We start from the raw sequence: 16,657 nt of genomic DNA on the forward strand, positions 1-16,657 counted from the left end.
GGGCTGCGGCTGGGCCGGGTCACCTGGCACCGCAGGTGTGCGCCGCGGTTCGGCCCTGGGCTCCGAGCAAGTATCACCACACGCCAGGCGGGATGGTGGTTTGGCATCGATTAGTGTTTAATGAACTGTGGATCCATATAGCGGGATGGGAATTTGTTATTCCTCACAAATTTACTGTCTGTGCTTTCCTGTGCGATTCTCCTGTTCGTGCGTTGTAGCACGCGTACTGGTTGGATACATGGAGGGCGAAGTTCTGCTGCTCAGCAGGGGAAGGAATTGCTGTTTGGGGGCTCAGCATTGGCTGGGCAGGTGGCGAACGAGATGAAGGATGTGCGGATCTCCTGTGTATTCACGAATCAATGCACATTATCCCCATTGCTGACAACTGAGCAACAAAGTGATGCAGTGATTTGTCCAAATAATGTAGGATGTATATGTGCAACCAAAAAAAGAATGATAGCTTAGAGCATTAGTGACTACTTACTGCTCTGGGACCCTGTTAGCTGTGAAGGAGAGGATGCTAAGGGTCAGAAAGCCTGGCTCCTGTGTATACTGATGTTGTCGCCCCTGGGAAGCACATGATGGTAGTCAGTGTCTTGGGGATATACAGGCCTCTGAGAAACAAGTTAATTACTTCCTGAAGTTGCATGGCGGCCTATTTGCCTGAGCTGTATTTTAATTTAAATGCTTAATAATAGAAGAAGAATATTTTGAAGTAAAGATTTGTGATGTAACAAGAAAGTAGGTCTTTTGCCTGCTTGTTCTGTTACTCAGTAATTTATAAAATAATGCCCTGTAACTTTGAACTGGTGTGGAGCTGTGTGTTAGAGGTGTCCCGGTTAGCCCTCTAATGTATTTGTAATACTTTAGCATTTAATAATTATTAGCAAAAGGCAGTTTAACTAAACTAACATTTAGTTACAATGGATTTTAAATTGTGGGTCAAGATGGGACAGATTTGAAGGCACAGTCGAGGGACTAAAGTCAGTTGAGAGCTTAACTGACACAGCTGCTCAAGAGGATGGGAGCTGTCACAATTGTCCCAGTTGTCACTTTCTACTCCTTGGGCTTCAGCTGGAGTGTCTCTTGGTCCTTTGTCCAGGTACTGGCACCTCTGTATGATCACAGTGAGCTAGTTCAGGAAGGTGATCCAGCTGGAAGCTAATTTGCTATGGCACAAAGTGACCAGGTGGCTCCTGGGGTTAAATTCATTGTGCAAAAATCTGAGCTGCAGGGCTGGTACAAGCAAACAGGGTGGTTCCTATGACTGTAGCAATTCCTGGTTAAATCCAGACATGCTGCTCTGGAACTTCATCCCAAACCTGAAATATAAGCTGGCACATTTGCAGAAAGAAACAATTTCCTGCCTTGCTCCTGCCCTTGTGCTCCCTTCCTTTCCCTTAGCGGAGCTCCCTGAAGGGTGTGTTTCAGAAAGCTAGATATTGTAAAATATTGTGGTTTTCTTTGTGGGTTATTCTTTTTACCCAGGGTGGTTTAAGTTCCATTTATCCAGTTGACCTGGTAGCTACATGAGTGCTTGTGCACCTAGGAAGGAGAGAGTAGGGCACAGGCAGGAATGAGAATTTGTTGGGAAAAGGTAGATCTGCTTCATCTTTAACTCAGCTGGTTGATGGTGGTTTCAGGTGTGTGTTGGCCTTTTGCTTCAGGCATGCAGCATTTGATATCTGAAGATTGTTGTTTCAATATGCAATTGCCCTAGTTTTTTATCTATTAAATTGTTCATGAAGTTGTATTACAAACTGTAGTGTTGAGCTGATTGTGGTTAGAAATAACTGCCTTTGATTTTGTCATTTGCTTGGGGACCTACAGTTAACAGTAAAGAGGCAAGGGTAGGGCTAAAAGGGCAGCGGGGCAGTTTTTATTCGTGCCAAAAATGGTTCTAAAACCAAAATGGGATAACCTAAGTACAGTCAGAGGAGAAACAATATGAACCATATATGGTTTAAAATATAACTTTGCTGTGCCAAAGTGCTTAAATTTAGCAGGATAGTCAGTGAACTTAGATCCCCAATAATATATCTTCATTTGATATGCTAATTGCTTTACAGTTTAATTACTGTTGATTTACATTGACATTATATTAGCTAGTGTGTAGTACTGTATAGCTCAGAGAAAATCTGTGCTAACCACCACCTGTTGTAACATTATGTAAACATACATACAAATGAGAAAATAAAGGTTTTAATCTACACTGCTTTGTTGAAGTGAGTGTTTTGGAGGGACATCACTGGTAATTTTAATGTAGTTTTTTTTTCTTCATTGCATCTGTGTAGAAGCCTAGGGAAACTAAAATGGAGCTGTCTGCAACTGAAGCAAGATGTATCTAGGGATAGAAAATTAGCAAATTGGCATGATCTCACTTGATTTTTAGGTGCATGAGTCTGAGTCAGTTGCACCAATACGAGAGAGGAGATTCAAGCACCAGCAATTTCTCATGACTTCATATGACTCTTGAATGGGTTTCATGTGACATCAGTAGGCTTAACTTGATTTAAAAGCTGTAATGCATTAGCTATGCCATAGATGTGAAACATCACTAAAATACTCCTGGCTTTTCCTTTATGAAGTATCTCTGCAGTTCCTGTACCTAATCTGAAATTAGCTATTGATGTGATGTGATGCATTTCCAGCATTCCCCATTAATATCTGATTGTAGCTAGACCACTTCAGGGGTTTTTTGTATGCTGAAATTCCTCCTGAAGAGGTTATGTCATGAGAAGCAATATTTTTTTTCACAGTTAGCACTGAATTCTAATGTCTCTCCATTCCAGAAACAAACTCTTTTAAAATCTCTTGCTCTGCTTTTTTGGGGGGTTTCTCAGTTTCAGCCAATGCATAGCTGCCAACTCCACCTATATACTGGTTTTTCTTATCCATTATTTTAAAGGACATACAAGAAAATTTAAAGAACAGGAAGTGATGCTGAATATTTGAAAACTTTGTTTAAAAGGAAGTGTGTTTTCTGGAGTATGCCTGTAATTGTGAAAATAACATACACGTGAATGTGTGTTGTTTCAGCCCAATGTCCTTCACAGATCCTAAAAACATAAAAAAAATAATAAAAATAATAAAGTTAAGATAAACCATCCAGAATAGGACTAAATATTAACCATAAAGAACTACATAGTACTACTGAAGACAAAACCTATGAAGAAAGTGGGAATAACAGGGAAGGTTTCACAAGTAGATGCTGCTAAATATGTTGTGTGTTAGGATTGGGCAGGGCTTATGTAGCCGTGTAGCATTCCTTTAGAATGAGCTGGGTGTGACCAGGAGGCTGTGGAAGCCAAACAATGGTGTGGTAGGTGTGTGTTGGGGGACAGGACAGTGACGCCTACGGCAGGCTGTGGGACAGGTTGGGAAGAAGGGTTTCTGGCAGGGACAATAAGGAAAGCCCTTGGCATGTCTGCTCTGTGAGTTACAGTGATTGTTCTCTGACTTTCATGATCACATTTCAAGTGTCTTGCCATGAACTGGAATACTTATAACTGGTCCAGCTCTTTATTATTCTTGATTTAGCTCCTCGGTTGTAACTGCTTGTGGCTTCCTCCACGAGGCTTTGAGGACTATCAGTGCTGATAATGAGCCTAATTAGGGTCCTATGATTTTTATGGCCTCAGTAGCATTGCCTTCAGTTGTCCCTGGTGTGAGGGAGATCGGAAGCTGCAGTCCATGAATCCCTTGCAGGCCTGAGGTGGAGGTGTGTGAACTGTATCCAAGAGTGATACCTGGTATTTTCATAGTGGTGTTACATCTTCAGAAGAAATATTCTTTTCCTACTTCAGTAGTTCCCTCATGGGAGTTATAAGGATTATTAGGCAATTGTTTTATTTCTGCTTCAGAAGATGATGAGATTGTTGGTGCTTTCTGTACTGATGGGTGTTAGTGGTGTGCTTGACAGGTAAAGGTGTTGCTTTTCAGGCTGATCTGTCATGAAGCCATGAGGAGGGTGCACAACTCTCCCTATGTCATTATTTCTGTTTTTCCTTTTGAAATCTGGATATTCAGTGTGGCCAGGATACTTATTGCCAGGCTGGCCATTTCTGCTTCCTTAATAAAGCATCAGCATTGTAGCAATATTGGAAAAGCACCCTTCTGTATGTTAATAAAATTAATTCATTAATATACAAACTTAAACTGACATCATAGTCTCCTTTTGTTCCGGACTCCTTGACTATAAAATAAAAACTCATATTAAAAACAGTGGTTCCTAATCTGTGAGCTGTATCCTGCTTACTGGATTCAGTTCAGGAAATGTGCTAAAGCCCAGCCAAGTGCTGACATTAAAAAATTCAGGAGTTGAATTGGCTTTTTTGGAACACAAAAGAAAAAGTGTATGAGTCTGCTTTTGTGTTTTTTTTCCTGGAGAAGCCCTCCACCTCTTCCTGAATGAATTGGTGTTAATTACACTTGCTTCCTTAGACTCTACCTCTGCTCAAACTCATCCTCTCCAGGCTGTCTTCCTTCTTTGAGATCTTTGGAATGGGGAACACCATTTTTCAGTGCCATTCCTAGACCTTCAGTGAAGTGAGTTTGCGTTCTCTACTCAATTTCATTATATTTTAATAGATACACTATTCTCCAGTTTGGTAATTAGAATGTGGTAGCATTATACAGCAGGAGCATTTCAGTTCTGTAAAACTTGCACACAAATTTAAAAATGCTTCTAATATGCAGTAGGAAAGCACTAAAAATTCTAGGTACTTTGTAAAGCGTTGGAAAATAGATTTCAAATAACAAGGAAATTCTCATAAATTAGTGATAGGAGCCACTGTGGCAAAATACTCTGCAATAAAGGGCATTAATTTAACACAATCATGAAAATCATGTAGTGTGGTGTGAGAATTTACACTGCTTTGATTGATAAGGAAGGAGTATGAATTTATTTCCTATGGACTGCTTTATTCTGTAAGTCACTGGTAAAACCAAAGAGAATGAAGATGATATCTTGCACCACAATAATTAGGAAAAGCTGCTTATGAATAGCTGAAATAGCAGAGAGTTTAGCTTCTCCTGTGTTTTTTTTATTTGGGTGTGGTTTAATTAGATGAACTTCAGGATTTTGAAAACTGCTTTGTGTGTAACTGAGGAAATCCATTTTCTCTGTGAGCAGCCAGTAATAACAGCACCGTTGCAGAGTCCCATTTCTGAGGAACACTGACTAGAAAGAATGCCCCATGGTAGATGCCTGCTCCAGCTGAGTGCTCCTCAGTGTCCACAGGGCCTCAGAGTCCTCTCTGGCCCAGCTGGTGTTATGCAGAGTTTCAGACTGTTACATTTGTCTGGAACCTCTGTCTTCCTAACCTAAGAATCCAGGGTCAAATTTGATCCAATGGAAGCTAAGAAAAAGGAAGTGGCTGGTGTCTTAACTCTACCAACACTAAGCATAATTAAGTAAGGAAATAATAAGTAGGTAAGCATTTTTTGGGGTTAGATAAAAATTAAGTATTTTAGAATTGCCAGTGAGAATTTTACAATTATTACATTTGCCACGTGCATGTCATCATCTGGTGGTTGTGCAACTTCTTCAGAATATGCATAATCTTTGAACCATCCCGCAAAACCTGGGAAAATCTTGGATTTGAATGCCATGATTAATCTGTTGGGATTGTGGTTTGCTGTCCTGAAACATCTCACTGCAGGTGGTGGAAGGCATCGTAGCCTGTGTGAATGCCTGTCCTTGAGCAGCTCATGATGAGCAATATTGATCATGTTGATTCAAGCATTTGTCAACAACACATTAATTTTTTTAGTGTGCTGTTACGCACCATAAATCTTTGTGCCCTCCTTGGGGGAATCCTAATTTCATTTAAAAAGTTGTGTACCCCAGTGTCGAGGTTCAGTGTTGTTGCACATGGGCAATTTTTACATGATCACAACAGTAGCTGCCGCTGTTGGTTGAGTTTGGGGGGTTGCAGCGCTGCTGGGGCTGGCAGGCTCTGAATCTGTTTAAAAAATTAAATGGGAAGGAATGGGGGTGCTAATAGCATTGAAAGAAGCCAAACAATGGGTTAACTCAGTCTCTTGTTTTGTTCGGTGGGGTTTTTTAGCCTGGCACATGTGTAGTTTGGAAAGAACTGGCATCAGGAAATGCTTGTGGCAAAATTGTGTGTGTTCCACACCCTGAGGCCAAGAGAAAGTTCTTTTCTCCTCATGCATGTCACGTGCATTTATTCTGGTAATGATTTACTCTGGGCAGAGTACGCTGCTCATAACTTAGTGGATATAAAAGACTAATCTTGACAATTTACAAAGATAATGGGATGTAGTTGGATTTGACTGTGCTCATGTCTACAAAGTTCTTTGTGTTTTTAAATTCTAAGGTTTAAAGGTCACGTTCATAGGTGATTGTTAAGAAATAGAGGAGCTAAAAGCTGAAGAAATGCAAATCCTCCTCTAATCTGCCTAGCTGGGCCATTTGAGCCCTCTGTTGAGCTTCACAGTTACTGCTGCAGAGACCAAGTTTAGAGAGCGCCATTGGTGGAGTTGTGGTTATCATGGCAGATCTTCTTACACTGTCTTCCTTAGGTTTTACTTACATTTTGCTTATTCTTTTATTCTCTCTTCTGCTTCCTCCCTTCTGACTTCTCTTTGATGTTTTTCTTTTTCCTTCCCATCTTCCCTGCTTTGCCTGTGTGCACAGGATGGAGTTCAAGATTTCCCACAGTGGAGGAAGAAGCTGCTTTTCCTTATGGTGCTAAAAGGAGCTAATCTAAAAGAGGCTTCCCCAGCATATTCATGCAACAGCCTGTTGGTGATTAACAGGCTGCCAATCTGGTGTGGTCAAAGTTTGTCTCCCTCATAGTAAGGTAGGAGGGTGAGAATTATAAATTCTGCAGGTCAGCTTGGTGCTGAACTACTTGTCTTTGCATTTGCTATGAAAACACACAATGCACTTTGCCTCTTCCCATTCCAGCTGCCTTACAAGCACTGAAGAGAAAAAAGAGGTATGAGAAACAGTTGAATCAAATTGATGGGACACTTTCGACCATTGAGTTCCAGAGAGAGGCATTGGAAAATTCCCACACCAACACAGAAGTGCTCAAGAATATGGGTTATGCTGCACAAGCTATGAAAAAAGTACATGAAAATATGTAAGTGTTTCTAGTAGCTTCCAAGTTGAACTTACTAACCACTTTCAGATTATTCCATTACTACAGACTGTTGTATCAAGTTAGATAGTTTTGACTTCATTTTTGGTTCAGGCATTGAATGTCAGAAATGCTCTTAGTGCTACAGTGTTATATTTGGCAGAAAAATATCTTTTCTTAACAATAAATCTAGGAGGAAGTTCACTTAACTGGTGAGATCTGTTTTTTTCAGTCTGTCTTGGCAGTGGAGAGTGGCCTCTGCCCTTAGTTTGTCTAGAAGAAAATCTAGTCATAGAAACTAGGTGGACACTTTTCCTCAGAATCCATAAGCTGGACTGTGGGACTCAAAGTACTAATTAAATGCACCCCCTTTCCCCACCACCCCCCAAAAAAAGAATTTTTTTTTTCATACGTCCTATATTGTTTCAAGGGGTGTTTTTCTGCCTGAATAAACAGAGTTAAATCAGAAGGGTTGTTCTGGGAGAAATAAACAGGAACTGAAACAATAACAAAGTTAATAATAAAGGGAAACCTTTAAATGGGGTACAATTCTGTTAAGTTCTCCCCAGTTCTGGTGAAAGCTTAACATCAAAAAAGATCCATAAAATCATAGAATAGTTTGGGTTCAAAGAGACATTTAAAGATAATCCTGTCCAAACACCCTGCAGTGAAGAGGAACATCTTCAACTCGATCAGGTTGCTCAGGGTCCATCCAACCTCACCTTGGATGTTTCTAGTGATGGGACATCCACCATTTCTGGGCAACCTGTGCTGGTGCTTCACCACCCTCATTGTAAAAAGCTTCTTCCTTGAATCAAATCTAAATTGACCCTCTTTTGGATTAAAGCTGTTACCCTCTGCCCTTCACAACAAGCCATGTAAATGTTTATTCCTATCTTTCTTATAAAGCCCCTTTAAGTACCAAAAGGCCTGTAAGGATGCTGACCTGGGGGATCTGCCCATGGGCTGTGACTGGCTGGCAGAGGTATGAGGAGCACAGAGAGGGAGAGACACTGCTGCAGTTTCACCTTTGTTGTAATCCCCACATGGAAGTAGCTGGACTGAGTGTGGGTGAGGAAAATTATTCCCTGTGAATTCTGCTGTTTATAGAGTCAGGAGCATAAAAGAAAACAGGGTCTGTTCAAGTGAGTGTGTTTTGTAGGATTTGAATGATACATCTTTTAAAAAATGTTTCCATGTTACTTTGCCAGGGATTTGAACAAAATTGATGATTTGATGCAAGATATCACTGAACAGCAAGATGTTGCCCAGGAAATTTCAGATGCTATCTCAAACCGAGCCACCTTTGGTGATGAGTTTGATGAGGTTAGTACTTCAGGCATGTGACTTTTAACTCCATAGTTATTCTGCTGTGCAGTGCTTTGTTTTTCAAGAAGTGTGGATGTGAAATTCCTTGGTTCTAGCTTACCTTATCTAGGACAATGGTATAAATTTTTTATAAATATAAAAGTTAAATAAAACTATTATATATAAAATATATAATGTACTAAATAAAAATCTGTAAATGTAAAAATAGAAAAAAATATTATTTTTAAATAATATAATGTTTTTATTTTTGTATCAATTTTAAGAAAAGCATTTTTAACTGCATTCCTGTAGTTATTGTTCTCATCTGAGCCTCAGAAGAAGGTCACTAAAACATGTAATTTGTACTGTTCCAAATGGACACTGAAACATATAATTTTCTGTTGCTCCAAATAGACATCCGTTTGACTTAAGTGCATGTCCCTATGTCATGGACAGGCTGCTGTTCATAATTCTGAATATTTGGACCATTTTTTTAAGGTCATTTTTGGTGATTGGAGATGCAGATCCTTTCCCTATTGCCCAGACCACAGAAGTAGCTCTGATAGGTAGAAGTAATACCTGTTGGAGGCAATAAGGTTTCATTCTAAAACTCTTTTCTTCTGAAACCCCCACAAGGCATTTAGGACTTTCTCAAAATTTTTTGTAGTAGCTTTCATCCAGTGCCCCCAGATTTGATTTTGTACATCTAAACAGGATCTAATTTATTTCTGATCCAACCATGGTTGAGGAAGGGTCAAGGTTACTCAAAATTCTTGTAATCTGTGGGATGCAGAGATGGGTGTCAAGCTCAGTATCACAACTACTTTTGTTTTGTTTTTCAATTTTGTTTCAAAGTGGCAAAGCACTAAGAATCATTTGAAGAATGTCCTGAATACTCAAATCATTCACTGTATTCCTAACTAATTTGTTCCTATGTTCCCAAATGGACAACAAAGGAAAATCTAAATGCTATATTGCACATATTTGCTTGACTGGGAGGAAGAGGAGCTTTCATTGAACAGCTCTAATTTGTTGAAAATAATAATGATTCTTTGTATTTTGTTCCCATTACCTGTTTTCCTGTATTTCCCCACTGAATGTAAAAAGGCTTTCCAAGAAACATTTAGGCATTACTGGCACAAGGAATGGGATTTGGCCCGAGCTTCAAACAACTGAAAAACATCCTCCCACCCCAAACATCTGTACAGTCTTACTTTGCAACAGTGCTTAACTTTTTGGAGTCTAGGCTTAGTAAGCATGTTGTAGATTGACCTGGAAGTTCCTAAGGGATACCACTTGAAGCTGATGTGCATTGTTCCTGTTTGGAAAATAAGCCCCTTTCACTTAGAGCATCGTAGTACCAGCTTTTGCATAGGAGCCTAATACTTAGAGCACTTGGCAGAAACAGGGAAACCTGGTTTGCAGGCTACTGCATCTTAAGAGTGCTAGAATCAATGACTTAATTGCTGGGATATAAGGAGGTTAGTGTTGAAGGATAATATTTAATTTAAATTTTTTAAGGATGTTTTTTCCGTGCATTTTCTCTTCGCATGTGTGCTGTGGCTGTAAGGAGACCGTGGAAGCATGTGATTTCTCCTGCTCCAGGCAGGCACAGAATCATAAGAGTTCCTTCTCCCTGGGTTGGCACAGTGTATGTTTGCCTTAAATTATAAAACCATGAGAAAGTAAATGCAGGTATAAAGTCCTGTGGTGGCTATGCAACCATCATTTTAACTTCTACATTGGTGATAAACAAAGTATAAATGTGTAGGCAAAGCCCATTTCAGTATCTAATAGCTCTTGCTTTACTACTTTTTTGATACTTACCCCACCCCTCTCCAGTTGTTTTTGCCCATTGCTTCTTTTAAACCATTTTATCAACGTGGCAAAGGTCCGTTTCTCCATGTATATATAGCATTGAGCTTCCTTTCTTTGGGAAACTTCAGCTGAGGAATAAGTTCCTTGCTTTTTTAAAAAGCATACAGCCTTTTTATTTTTAGCATTGTACATGTGGATTAGATCACTGTCCAAATCAGCCTCTGCACCTAAAAGCCCACGAGTGCTGCGTGCTTCAAGAGTGAATAACAGGACCCAGGAGGAGAGTTTTGGTTCCAGTGCTGCTTTGAAATCATGCATAATCCTGGATTTACATGATAGGGCTGAAGCATAATGTTTAATGACAGTCTGCCTTATAACCAGTGGAAGATGTTTGCCTTTTCAAATAGAAGAAATGGCACATTAAAGTTAGAATCCATTGACGAGTACAGGCTCTAGATTTGGAACAAACCTGAGGACAACAGAGAGACTTTTTACTCCCGTATTTGACTTTTTGGCATGTACTGTACTGCTGTTAGTTTTGTTTTTAAGTTTATTCCTTGTCCTGTTTCTAACTTTCATTGTCCTATTTTCAGTGTTCAGTTAAGGTTTACTTAATTGCCGATACTTAGTATAAACTGCACATTTAATATGCTGTTTCTTGGTATGTTCTTTCAGGTGTAAACTGTTTTTTAGTAGTATTTTGCTTCACAGTGGTTTAATGTGCTCTTGCGTGTAATCACTGTCAGAATTTGTAAATAATATTTTCCTTGAATTTAGGATGAGTTGATGGCAGAATTAGAGGAACTGGAGCAAGAAGAACTGAACAAGGGAATGAGAGATGTCAGGTTGCCAAGTGTTCCATCCACATCGCTCCCTTCTCGCCCTGGTAAAGTGCCTGCTTGCCATTTTACATTTCTCATGATTAAGCCATGCTGGGAAAAAGGGGAGAGGAAGAGAGGGTATCAGATATGCATTTAACTCTGTTATAACTTTTCAAATGTTATAAATTCCTTTTCCTATTTTTATCTGCTTAACAGAAAAAGCAGAGTGGGATTCCATTTTGCTCTGTGAAAGCATTTAGGACCAAATTTTCTGTAGATTTGGGGTGACAAACTCAGGGAACCCGACCTCGCACATATACTGATGTATCTCCTACTGAAATCTAGTAAGATCATTGAGGAATGATCTTTTATGCCTTTTTTTTCTTCTTTTTGGCAATTAAATCCTTAGTCTCTTTCAAGTAGAGTCTGACCTAGATTCCAAGTGTTTATGTCATAAAGATACAGCTTTGCAGGGTAGTGGTTTGATATTTCCCACTGGTATTTTAATTAGAAATTAAGGAGGCATTGGGAAGTACATATTTAAAGACATATATTCATTTCTTTGCTTTCTTTGTACTGAACAGGCTTATTCCTGGTATTAAGCTGTAGTTTTATTTTTCTGTAGTTCCTCCCTGTTCATTTTGAATTCAGCCAGAGCAGTCAACTTTTACTACACTTTTGACTGTCAGTTGAGAGACTTGCTGTGTACTGACATCAGTAAAAGAATATAAATACTTGGTGGTAAGGACAGCACACATGTGACACAGGTGGCTTATGGTTTCTGCTACAGAACAGGTTACCTAGACCAGCTCAACTCAGATACTATGATATGTGTTTTGGCAGATGACACTTAAATCCTGAGAAGCAGTTTAAAATGTTCAAGCTGAGACTGTGGCCTCATCTACTGAACCCAGTTGCCAAACAGCTAGTAAAAAAAAAAAAAGGGATTTAGAAAAGCAGTGAAAATTCAGTCTGGCCATTTATGATTTGTTCATACATCGTCTTCCAGATCCAGCTGTGCCAGCTGACATTTTTATTAAACCCAGACCATCTCCATGTGCTTCTCACTATTTTAATTTTCTACATCCATCTGTATGGCTGCTTTAGGCAAGATGAGCTGGTTACAATAATATAGTTCAAGGTTGTGAAAAACTGGTTTATGTTTCCTGCTTACTGTTACACAGCAACAGCAAAGTCAGACCAGTTGATGGATTTCTAATGCTTCTAATTGGAGATGCATGTTGCCCTCCTGATTTTGAAGATGAGGAAACTGCAATGAAGCAAGGCATAGTGACCTTCCCCAGTCATACAGTGAACCTGTGACACTTGCAGAAGAGGGACTGAAGCTGTAGTCCCCCAAGTGCTTCTCCCAGCCCTAGGCCCTGAGGGTGGTAGTTGCAGTTCCCCTCTAGACAGCGGCTCCTGACCCCGTGGCTGCCTCAGGTGGGAGCCAGCTGGCTGTAAAGATGCACAGGAAGGTGTTGGACCCACCAACAGTGTTCCACTGGTGGGTGGAGAGATGCCAGTCCTGATGTGCACAGCCCACAAATGGAGGAGGCAGCCTGAGGCTGAACCTTGGCTCTTGGGCATCTAGTTTGCAGGTCAGCAAATGAAGACAGTTTGGGTGAGGTTTTAGTTTAATGAATGCAGGTGATGTGGGATAGGAGATTTGGGTACAAAGTGTCTGTAGGTCCTGATACAGAGCTGGGAATTCTTGTTGCAGTGACCACAGCAGTTAACTGATGTCACCTGAGCAAAACAAGTTCAGGAATGTCTTTCTTCATTTAATAAATGACCCCACCCATTAAAATGGGGTGAGTTCATCTAGAGACTTGGATATGCAGAACCTCTCAGCTCTATTTGGAAAGGTAGCAGGATAGCTGGCCAGGATAGGTCACTTTTCTCATTTACATGGTGGTGAGAGAACTGACAGCATTCTTGTGGACCTTTTCTGGCTGTGGCAACCTTTAGAAATTAAATATTTTTTCTATGTCTTTCAGTAGGAATGACGTCAGACCTATATTGTGAACTTTAGGGTTCTATACAAAATAATGATGGGGCAAAATAGTCACATCTCTTACAAGCTTCATTCCTGTATTACTTATGTTCAGCTTGCTACTCAGTAAATTGGTCTGAGATCTTCAAACAGAAAAGCACCATGCAAGTCCTCATGCTAACAGATAGAATGGTTCTGACTGTTACATTGGTTGATGATTATTGTCTCTTTATCTGCAGCATCTACCAGGAAAAGAGCAGAGGATGAAGATGAAATGAAGAAACTGGCTGCCTGGGCTTCATAAGAGCATGGTCTTTTTATAACACCAAACATTACAGTGCAGAATGTAAAGAGCTATACTGCTGTTTTATAACCACACTGTGGTTGCATTTCATACAGGCTGGGGTTTTTTATGGCACATCTTGCTGAGACTCGTGTTACTGCTATGTTACAAAATTAGCTTAAAAACCAGCAAACAAAAGAATTAAATAGTTACCTAAACCTTCAGGCATAATTTTTTTCAGCCTCATCAAGAGATTTGTTTTATTATTAGTATCAGTTTTTAATAGGCACTCTCTTACCATATCTGTTGGTTTGTAAAACCCGTGTGCCTCACTTATGCTCAAAGCTGGATTCATTTTTGAAATGAGAAAGTTAAGTAAGCCCTATAACTAGAGGGTTATTTGGTTCAGACTATTTAAATGTTAGCAAAACAGCTCAATACATGTCCTCACAAGTTCTTTGAGCCCAAGAACTAATAGCTATTCATTTGGACATGAAGATTCAAAGTCTGCCTTGAGCAACTTATGGTGTCCTAGATATTAGAAGGAAGCTCTTCTCTGGGCTTACTGAAGTGGGATGTGTTATTTGTTTTTTTTTTAACAGGCCAAAATGTCCCATGCACTTCTATAGGTCAACTTGAATTGTATTTTGGACTATTTCTGACTAGGTTACAGAATGATGTGATTGAGGAAAGCAAAATTAGCAACACATTTTTAGTTACACAATTTCAAAATAGCTTTAATTTCTGAGCATCTGGTTCTTTATCTCTTATTCAGTTTGTGAATTGAAATAATACCAGTTTGTTGCATTTGCAGGGCCTTTTTAAACCTTGGTTAAAAGCTGATTCTGGCTTACTTGTAAAGTTGGTGTGTTAGTGTCCAGCTGACAGTGGTTTAGCCTAAGGAAAAAATGCCACTCTTGAGTGCTAAACTACTATATATATGGAGAGATATCTGTTCAAATACAGCCCCAAAATAGGCTGTATTAAATAGGCTGCTTTGTATTAACGAAGTATTAAATAAGTTTAAACTGTGTGCTAGGAGCCTGCTGTCAATTACAAGGAAATAGTAGAACAGTGTGGAGTTCCTAGGGATGTAGGAAGCAGAGTCCTTGATCTAGGTTTCTTGTTTTCAAATGAATTTAAATTTAGTGATAACTGAACCACTTGGGGATTAGTGGTGGACTTGGTTTCTGTAGATCTTTAGCACCAGAAGACTGACCCATTCTCCTGCAGGCTTTAGCCTGTGATTTGCTTGGTGTTCAGCTTCAACAGGCTTCAATAGCCTCCAGCTCAGTGGATTTTAGGTTAAGTATAAGCAAATACGTGTTTCTAGATGTGGTCTGCTCAGAGCCTTTCATGTTGAGCCCTATGGATGAAACCCAAAATGTATAAACCCTGTGGAGAGATTGAATTTTTCAGGACTTTCATTCTCTGTGGAGGAATTGCTTTTGGATTGTATCTGTATGAGAGCTGAATCAAGCCTTGCCACTTCAGATAATTTTCTTACTGGATAAAACTGGATGTGTTAATTCTGTCCTAAAATTTGGAGGTACCAAGAAAATGGTCCCTTTTTTTTTGAGAGTAGAGGAAGTCTGCAATTATTTAATTTTTGTTTTAAATACAAAATAAAACAGAAAAAAATAAAGACACAGCTGCCTTAAATTTAAAAATACATTTTGAACTCTCAAGGAGGAGGAAACCAAATACTAACAAAATGCTACTTGGTTTTAATGCTTGCTGAAATTCAGCATGAGATGTTAGCTGAAAGCAGGAATAGTTAGTAAAATAGAAAATATTCAGTTATTTGAAATCCATTTGCTAATGCTTTTGGCTTGAATCCTGTGTTCAAGGTGTGCAGTTTATGCAAGTCTCTGAATTGTGTACAGAACATATTAGCACACACTGGGGGTATGACTGTGCAAGGCTGGCAGTGTGATTGTGGGCACTTCTGGCATTTCTAAATATGAGGCCATGCCAACACAGTCCCATAGTTAGTTTGGAAAAGCTGGCTCCCAGCCTCTGTTCTTGTTTGAATTAGTAGTTTAACAATGCTTAGCTCTTATGTAGGTAGCACTTGTGCTCTACAACCTAATGGGTCTCTAAGCTTCCATTTCGAAACTAAAGTGACTTTCAGTCTGCTTTGGAAAATGTGGGCCTGCTGTTTTTGAACCCCTCACTGTGAGAACCCCTCTCCATGTGAACCCCTCACTGGAGACAAAATAATCCTGTACAGATCTCCTTTGCAAACCAGCATTTGACTGCTGACCTCCAGCAATGTGCCTAGTGTTGATCCTGAAGAAGCTTCAGGTGTGTTCGGCTTATTAATGTTCAGACCAAGCACTTTAAAAACAAAACTTTTGAAAAGTGAAGAAATGAGACTGAATATTCAGGTGAGCTGCTCTGAAAGCTATGTATAGTCCTGAAAGACAGACTCATGTACCAGTTCACAGGCCAGGGTGTGAGGTTGGTGAAATTATACTCAGAAACACTGTAGTGATGTACAGAAACAAAAATACACCATGGACCTCTGTAACTGGAATGTTTGTTGCCATATTTTTTTTGGACACCAGTTTTCTTCAAGGGAAAAGGGTTGTAGGGATTTAATTCAGCTGAGGGAGTGGCTCTTTCCTGTGTAAATTCAGATAACAGTGGGACAAATGGCTCTTTCTTATTTGAACATATGCCTCTCTTCATGCCAAGATGGTATTTGTTCAGTATGTAAGCAGTCGAGAGTGAATAGTGTCAATGTGTTATTGTAAATGTACCCTATTAACTGGAACATATTTTACAGGAGGACTGTGGCAGCAGATGGTGTACTATAACTGACTTCCTTTCTTGTTGCTTATTTATTCTGAGATTGTTTTTTTCTCCTAACAAGCTTAGACATTTTTAACCTGGAAAACTTTAAAAAGGGGAAAAGATATTAATAAAAAGTAAATATAATTCATGTATGTATATATATATATATACACTGTAAATAAATATTTTGGTGTCATGTTTGTGTTACATGATTTTATTAAATTTCTTTTCCTATCAGGCAAAATTGCAAGTACTCTCCTTATATTGTCATTAGAATATAGTGCTCTTTTAAAGGATGTGAGAATATTCTGAAACTTTTTTAATGTAATAATCTTTCAGCAGCCAGTTAGAGTTCAAGAATTCTTTGAAGTTGATTTGGTTTAAAAAACAACCAACAAAAAACCCCACCTCAGTGTAAGCTGTGGTGTTTGGGCTGCATTCCTTCACATTTAACCATTGTGTTGCAAGAAATTATTGTAATTTAATATATCCAAAATACCTCCATCTCCTCCCCTCTGAC

The 16,657-nt window shown here is 39.4% G+C and overlaps 1 protein-coding gene across 1 annotated transcript in view; it reads left to right on the plus strand.

Annotated features, from left to right (window-relative positions):
* The window catches only part of CHMP4C (charged multivesicular body protein 4C), a 17,141-nt gene extending 893 nt beyond the window's left edge, over positions 1–16,248 (plus strand). The window contains exons 2-5 of the mRNA XM_005422913.2: positions 6,938–7,115; positions 8,324–8,438; positions 11,016–11,124; positions 13,295–16,248. Coding sequence (XP_005422970.1) covers positions 6,938–7,115; positions 8,324–8,438; positions 11,016–11,124; positions 13,295–13,359 — 467 coding nt within the window. The 3' untranslated portion in view covers positions 13,360–16,248. The remainder of the gene's footprint in view (positions 1–6,937; positions 7,116–8,323; positions 8,439–11,015; positions 11,125–13,294) is intronic.
* Positions 16,249–16,657: the final 409 nt, after the last annotated feature.

Source organism: Geospiza fortis, unplaced genomic scaffold (assembly GCF_000277835.1).
Source record: "Geospiza fortis unplaced genomic scaffold, GeoFor_1.0 scaffold7, whole genome shotgun sequence".
Lineage (NCBI taxonomy): Eukaryota > Metazoa > Chordata > Aves > Passeriformes > Thraupidae > Geospiza > Geospiza fortis.